The sequence below is a fragment of the Stylophora pistillata genome, chromosome 5, assembly GCF_964205215.1.
Source record: "Stylophora pistillata chromosome 5, jaStyPist1.2, whole genome shotgun sequence".
Lineage (NCBI taxonomy): Eukaryota > Metazoa > Cnidaria > Anthozoa > Scleractinia > Pocilloporidae > Stylophora > Stylophora pistillata.
The window spans coordinates 13,588,209-13,596,119 of NC_142523.1; the positions used below are offsets into that span (position 1 = coordinate 13,588,209).

The following is a 7,911-nucleotide window of genomic DNA, read 5'->3' on the forward strand; positions in this document are numbered from 1 at the left end:
GTTACTTCCGAGTGGGCAAATTACATGCTGTGATGAAAGAAGGTGATTGAAAGTTTGATAAAGTGCATTGGAAGCACAAGCAAGAGAATTATTCGAAACTGCAATCTGTCTGAATAATACGGAGATTGAGATTTTCACCTGCTCTTCCCAGGCTCCTGAGGAATCTAGCACGGTGCGGTTTTCAAAAAAACTTTGAACTCTTGTAGTTAGTTGAAGATCATGGCGACGGGAGGGTGGGAGGCGGCAGAAATCGCTGGATTTGTTGCTGTTGAACCCAAGAGAGACTGCCCGCACGTTCAGGTTTGATATAAAAATTTTGTACATGTATTCGTCTAACGCTTCAGAAATCTACACTTTGGCAGAGTTAGAACCGCGCGCGCTTGTAGATTTCTTCTGATGCCGTCGATTTCTTTTGGTGCGGTTTGGTTAAAAATTAACGCATTTCAACAATTAGAAACAATAGTTCCTGTTCGAGAATTATACTGCCAAACGCTTTTTGTGTTTGTGAACAGCATAAATTTTTAGCTTCATTGCATAGCTGTCAACGTTGTTGTCTTCATTGATTAATGAAAAGTGTATCAGCGGAAGAGGATGGTGCAGATCTATGGTGTACATGACAAAATCTGCCCTCTGATTCTGAAATGTAGAAATTTAGCTTATCTGACTACTATCACCTTCAAAAAAATTTCTTCTCTACTGTAGTCAGTTGTTAAGATTTGACATTTTGCATTTCATCCAGCTGCCTAACTCAAGAAATTAATGATTTAATTTATTTTAAGTGATACTATTTACCTTTCTTCTCACCATTGGCTGAGACTAGTGGTCAAAAACCTTCAGTGAATCCTGTAAATCAGTGTGTCCTAGTGTTACTGCCTGCATGCAGATTATGACTGAAAAATCTGTCACACTTACACTGCAATTAATTTGTAGAGTTACATCATGTTTATGGGTGGCAAGTGGCAACTTTGCACACCTGTAGGCAAAATATGTTGTTAGTTTTTTTTTGCCACTGGGCGACTCATCAGCCTAATGATGTCCTAGTTCAAGACTTGGCTGGGTCATTGTGTATGGTGTTCTTGAGCAAGTCACTTAATTCCCTTATATATTGCCTCTCTCCACTATACCATATATAAGGACTGACAGGTGAACCGTTAGGGAAGCCTGATGAAATTTAATTTCATATTTTCATTTATTATTTCTCCAAACTGCAGCAGAATTAGATACAAGGTGAAAAGTAAAGTAAGAGATATAAAAATTTCAAGGAAAGAAAACTTACAATTCAAAATTACACCAGTTAAATTAAGTCACATTGTACATAGGAAGGAGAGGAGAGAGGCATGTCTAGATAAACTATTATGGCTGTGTCTCACAAGGACTGGGAACTATCGAATTCACGAATTTGATTGGCTGAAATCAATATTGAAAGCGGTCGAGATTTTCCCATCTAGACCAGCATCCAGACCAGTCTAGAAAAAAAAGGTACAAAGACGCAGTAAATGGTTTGAACCCGGGGGTAACATGTGAAGGTGCAGTCTGATCGTCCAGGTGAGTGTAGTCCTGAGAAGGACTGTTGTCGGTGGTAGTGACTGACATTTCAACAACCTGTGCGGAAGTCATCATCAGAGTCAAGTGAATGATTGTTGTCAGTAGAATGTTCTTATTCCAGTTCGTGTGAAATGATCGGTTGGTTTTGCCATGATGTTATTGGCTTCAATATCCGCGTCGCTCACAAACCCATCACCACACTACGTCAGTTACTAACCAACATTAAAGACAAAGACGAACCGAGGAACAGACAGGGAACGATTTATAAGATCAATTGTTCCGACTGCCAAGCCTCCTACATCGGTGAGACTGGCAGAAACCTCACAACAAGACTGACTGAACACAGACGGGCGATGAGAAAAGGTGATGTCAGCAATCACATTGCTGAACACCATCGACTTACCAACCACAACATTGACTGGGACTCTGCGCAATGCCTAACCTACAGCACTGACTATTTTCAACGACTGACTCTGGAAAGCTGGTTTACTAACTTAGAACAGACTCCCCTAAACAGATGTCGACAACTACCCGCTCCATACAAACGACTCATTCACGACATAAACATCACAAACGACCGAAAAAGAACGACCTAACTTTACCGACAGATCAAAACAGACCAATCACAACCAACTTACGTCACTTGAGTCTTACAGCCAATACGGCAAAACCAACCGATCATTTCACACGAACTGGAATAAGAACATTCTACTGACAACAATCATTCACTTGACTCTGATGATGACTTCCGCACAGGTTGTCGAAACGTCAGTCACTACCACCGACAACAGTCCTTCTCAGGACTACACTCACTCGGATGATCAGACTACACCTTCACAAAGGTACAAAGAATATAAAAAATTGGCATATATATAAGACACAGCCATATACTGAGCATCTTATTAACCGAGCTTGGTTGGTCTGTATGGGAGAATCTTTACCTCAGTCAAAATGCTCCCATACAGACCTCCCACTCGCTTAAAAGAACTAAATATTGTGCCCCTTAAGTTGATGACATTCTGGCTAGGGAGGAGTGGGGTGACATGTTGGAGGAGTTATAGTAAATATACTTCTAAATGTTTCCTACGTCAGGTACCGGCTAAATGGGGCACTTGTTTTCTAATACAAGGATAACACAATTTTCACAACAAAACTCACCTCTTTGACACCTGCACATTGAACTAATTTTCAATCTTTTATCTTTCTCTTGTAGTCATTAACAAGTGTGTCATCACTCCACGTTGACGTGTCCAAGCCGTGTAAGACATGCAATAATATCGGCGAGAACTGGTTGTGTCTTGTTTGCTCCTCTGTCTTCTGCAGCCGTTATGTCAGCTGTCACATGGTGGATCACAATTCTGAATCAGGGCATCCAGTAGTTCTGAGTTTCAGTGATGTGAGTGTGTGGTGTTATGGCTGTGACTCCTGTAAGTGATGAATGATCATCTAATGTCTTAATGATCATTATTATTATTATTGGTGTAATTTTTTTTTTTTTAATAAGCCATTTTACAGTTGTGTACTTAGTTGCCAAGCCTTTGATTCAGAGTGAGGCTAAAGATGACCTTGTCATGATAGAGACCTGTATCTAGTTAGCATGATAACAAAGTGATTTACATTTGAAAGGCAGCAAGGTTTGTATCATAACAAGGTCATCTCTAGCCTCACTCCCATTCATAGGCTTGGCAGCCAAGTGCACAACTGTAAAATAAATATTACCATAGTTCAGTTGGATTGGTCAGTAGTAATTGGGTTTTTGTTTTGTTTGAGTCACATTCTTAGTTCATCATTTGTATTCTGGCAGCAGTTGCTGAGGATATTTAAGAGGAGTTTTCTCCTTGAGTATATCAAAAATAAACTTTCCATCTAGTCTTTGGTTGAAAGTAGCGGGTGCTTGGGATAAAAGACAGTGAGCAGAGTGTTGGTCAATAAATACCAGCGCACCCTATTTGATTATTGACATAATAACAAGCATGTATATTTTGCAAGTTGTTTGGTATTTTTCCCAGGCCAATAGGAGCAAGGAAAAATACAAACAACAAGCAACAAGAAAAATGTCCACATGTATTAGGTATTAAACCATCTAATAAGATTTATATAATATTATATTCTTCAACTGTTATTTTATTCGGTGGCCTCACTTTCTGTCATCCACTCAAATTATATGTTAAGCCATTGATATAATAAGGGATTTATCATTCTCCAGTAATATGATTTTGTTCCTCCCATTTCTGTCTGTATTTTTGCCCTGTTCCACAGTGTAATACAGCTGCATATTTTGAGCATCATGTTGCCCTTATATGGTAAAATGGCACAGTTGTGCTAAGTGGCCATATCAGGCCAGTGCTTAACTCTGGTTTCTGTAGCATGGAGCGACCAGGAGTATTTCTAAAACTATTTTCCCCTGAAGGGATGCTTGTCCATTGCAGAGTTTCCCCAGCCAGCATTAAATTTGCCAGTACCCATTTAAACACTGTAGGGAGAAGAGAAGCACTGTAATAGTAAAGTGTCTTGCCTAAGAGCACAAAACAATTTCCCTGGCCAAGACTCATACCTGGACCACTTGATCCAGAGCATAGGTACTAACCATGAGGCCACCATGCCTCTTAGTGGAATAGTAGTGTTGTCTATAAGTCAATGATGTTGAGCTAAAATAAAAAACAATTTTTAAAATTTTAGAAATGACACAGTTAATTCTGGTTGAAATTTTTTTTTTTTTTTTTTGTAGACATAACTTCTCCACTGCTTCAACAAATCATAAAGGCTGCTGAGCTGTCCAAGTTTGCTAAGTGAAGATATGGTCATCTTCTCCACTGGGAGCGGTTGATGTAATCTCCATGAATTCCAAGGTCGAAGTTTGCAAAGTTGTTGTTGCTGTTTTGTTTGATGAGGAGAGATCATCAGATTCCATGTGGCCAATTCATAATCAATGATTACTTATAACTATTTATTTTTCAACAGTAATACAAGATATTGTCACTTGAATAAGTCTTCATTAATGCAGCATGCACCTCTCTCTTCAAAAGGGGAAACATTTTAAAAATTAGTGTCTGTATAGTTGTGGAGAAATAAAGAGATGACACCTTGTTGAGTGAGGCTCATACTGATGTAGTTTGCAGTGTAGTTGTCTCATTAGGGTGATTTAATGTTACAAGCTCGCAATAGTTTATCCAACCGGCCATGTCTGATTTAGAGTTAGAGTGCATGGTTCGTTGAAATATTTGAAATGTGCAGCCACAAAAGGTCAAGTAGATGATAGTTAATGTTTCTTTTGCATTTTTATGGACCAAGGTTAAGACAAGCTCAGAATTTTTGTTTGTTTGTTTTTGTTGTTGTTGTTCTTGTTGTTTTTTTTTTTCAGTGTAGATGGCTTGATATATGAGCACTGTTCTTCTCTTTTTTTTCTGAAAGCTTTCATCTTTTGTGGCTCTATCACTCAAGCGTTTTTCTGACTTGCACATTCACTTTAACAACTGGAGGTTACGGTGCTTAACGAATTTTACCATCAACTGACGCGCGTGCAATTTCCAAGCACTGAACGCGGGAAACACGCACGCCGGCTGCGCGCGAAATACCCACGATTGAAAACAAATATTCCTTTCATTGTATTTGATTAACCTGTGCTAAATCCTTCAAGAGTCAAAAGTTTCAAATCATGGGGGGCACTTGGAAATCTAACAAAACACTTACTCGTTTTCGGAAAGAGACTGCGAAATTGGACGTTGCTGCTGTTTTAACGTGAGATCAGGAAAACGGGCCACTAACAAAAAAGAGCTGAAAAATGGTCACAAAAGAATTTTCCCACCTTTACCCAAAGAAAGCATTAGGGGTGGTTAGATCTTTTTTCGCTAATGGTTTTTCGGAAGCTTAATGAATGTGAAAGCAACGGATCCGTAAAAACTATCTCTTTTTTAAAATCCTTTCGTCACTTTGTTGCTCAAAACTCCCAACGTAAAGAGAGCTACTCAGGAAGATTAGTTTTAAGCTGAAAAGATTCAAATGCACTTTGGATTCAAAGAGGCTGTCCAGTTCAGAGCACATTCGACCATACGTTCAAAGAGCGGAAGCAGAGAACAGAAATATACAAAAAAAAGCGAAGAAACAACTTGTGTAACTCCTATTTTTTTGGACTTTAAAATGATTGGCAGGTCAAATTTCACGTATGGTAAAAGTTTTGAAAGATTTCACAAAGGAAAATCGGGGCCGAAACTACCGCTGTCCAACACCTCCCTTTAAACCACTGAAAATAACAGTCCGATTCTTGGTTATTGAATTGTTCACTCTTTTTGGGATATTCACAGCACAAAACATCGTAAATTCTCTATAAATATAAAGTGCCAGCACGTGCGTCATAATCAGGCTAAAGCTTTACGGAACCACCCTAACCCCCAAATTTTTCGAGAAATTTAGTTTTTTCCGATTATTAATCGCTGACCGTAAAACTAGCAATTGTTTATGACATGGACATGACGTATGAATAATAATCACAAGTACAACGAAAAACTTAATAGGTTCAGGCTGTCATTTATTTTCTTAAGGCGTAAGAGAACTCGGTCAGTCAGTCAGTGAGTCAGTCAGTCGGTTCCTCAGTGAGACAGTCGGTGAGTCAGTCAGTGAGTCAGTAAGTCGGCCGGTCAGTAGGTCAATCAGTCAGTCGGTCATGAATAGTCAGTCAGTCACCCATGCTCAGTCACTCATTTACATAGCCAGTCAGCCAATCAGTCTAAAGACTTCGTTGCCGGAGGTCAATTGTCATCTATGGCAGTTTCTTGCAGACAATTCCGTTAGGGAAATCAGACCGGTAGTGACAATCTATATCATTCCAGTAGCCTGATGCGTACTTGGGCAGATGTTGTCCATTATTGATCCACATTTGAACGCATGGTTCGTTTGCGTTGCCATTCGGGTGCTGAGGGGCCCAACTCTTGTAAACAGGAACTGAAAGATCGGTCCAGTAAAATCCGTTTGTATTCCACTTCAGCCCAATCCAGATTTGCTTCAGAGACGGAGCCAATTTTCTAACGAGGCTCAAGACAAACTCGTTTTCTTCAGCACTGTTAATTTTCACCAGATCTGCGCTAAGCGAGCGGCAGTGTACCTGAGCCTGAGACCAAGACTTAGTGGAGGTGCTAACCAGATAACAGTAGTAATTAAAACGTGTCCAACCACTGGGGCATGGGTTGCCTGGGAACGAATCAAAAACGTGAAATTTAGCTGTATGATAACGAGGCGAGGCGTGGGAGGGAAGGGGGGGCATACCATTCTTCCTTACCAGAGGCTCGCGAAAAAAACGCTTGACGTGATATCAATTACCCTAAGCACAGACCGCCCAAGCTCTCACAAGGAACACAATTTGCATATCGATTTATAAGGATTTATATGGGATTTTCCACAAGATATCCATGGAGATAGTTAAAAATGAAAATATTAAATAAAAATGGCTTACCTTATTCCATAAGTGTGTTGTTTGCTCCTGGTGTCGTTATTTTACCCATTTAACTTGATTTAAGCGAGTTTTTTTTTTAACCCTTAGCCATTTACCTCCCCTACGAAGGTAACTCGTTATACCGTTTGTAATGCCGGCGAACATGTTCATTTTGCCTCCGAGAAAAGTTGCTTCTCCGGCAAATTCGAAGTTTAGAGCTTAAAACAGCGAAAATATGTAGAATTTCACGCGATATCATGTGTCTTTGTTTACTGTTGAACTTACCAAACGCATTTTCGATGTTTTCCAGTACACCGCGGGGATGTAGTTTAGAACCACTTGGCAAAGCTAAATAGAGAAAAATTAAAAGTTTTGAAGATCGGTCGAAGGCAACTCAATTCCTTTTAACTTGGCTTAAGTGAGTAATGTTTTTTACCTCAGCAATCGAATCACGATCACCCAGCTTGAGGGAAACAGTTTCAAAAATAAAGATAGGAGGGCGATTTTCTGAATCACGGGCGATGCGCAAAACTTCTGATCGACTTCATCGAGTCCGTTGCTGTCTTAGAAATTTTAAAACGCTAAATGTTAAAAAAAAACAGGGATGAAAATAAAAAATTGATAAACAAACTTATCGCTAACGTTCTGAGTAATTTCAGAACGGCGAAGACTTTCAAGCCACCATTTAATAAACAAGCTCTCATGGTCGTCCGAAAAAAGTCTCCGTAAGGGCAGCAAAAACATCTGAACCCTTTTCCCCTACTGTACGTCAGCTTTACCTGATGCGCTGGCTGTGAAACAAAGAGCAACGAAGAGAAACAGTAGAACTGCGAGGGCTTTCATCTCCACGTTTGTTTCAGTGTTGTGAAGATACCTTTACTTGATCACTGGGCTCGAAAACAAACCAAAGATCTGAACAATCAGCGCACGAATTCAGTTAG

At 39.7% G+C, this 7,911-nt stretch overlaps 2 protein-coding genes across 2 annotated transcripts; one reads left to right on the forward strand and one right to left on the reverse strand.

The window, feature by feature from the left end:
- Positions 1-75: 75 nt before the first annotated feature.
- Positions 76-4,484, forward strand: LOC148730376 (protein deacetylase HDAC6-like). Its single transcript, XM_088760555.1, has 3 exons — positions 76-300; positions 2,759-2,972; positions 4,274-4,484. Exons 1-3 carry the CDS (start codon positions 220-222, stop codon positions 4,336-4,338), a joined length of 360 nt encoding a protein of 119 aa, XP_088616681.1. The 5' UTR covers positions 76-219; the 3' UTR covers positions 4,339-4,484.
- Positions 4,485-6,053: 1,569 nt separating this feature from the next.
- LOC111324886 (lithostathine) lies at positions 6,054-7,911 on the reverse strand. The gene is made up of 3 exons (XM_022928551.2): positions 7,750-7,911; positions 7,256-7,318; positions 6,054-6,729 (listed from the first exon to the last, which is right to left on the reverse strand). The coding sequence occupies exons 1-3, from the start codon at positions 7,811-7,813 to the stop codon at positions 6,302-6,304; spliced, it is 555 nt and encodes a 184-aa protein (XP_022784286.2). The 5' UTR covers positions 7,814-7,911; the 3' UTR covers positions 6,054-6,301.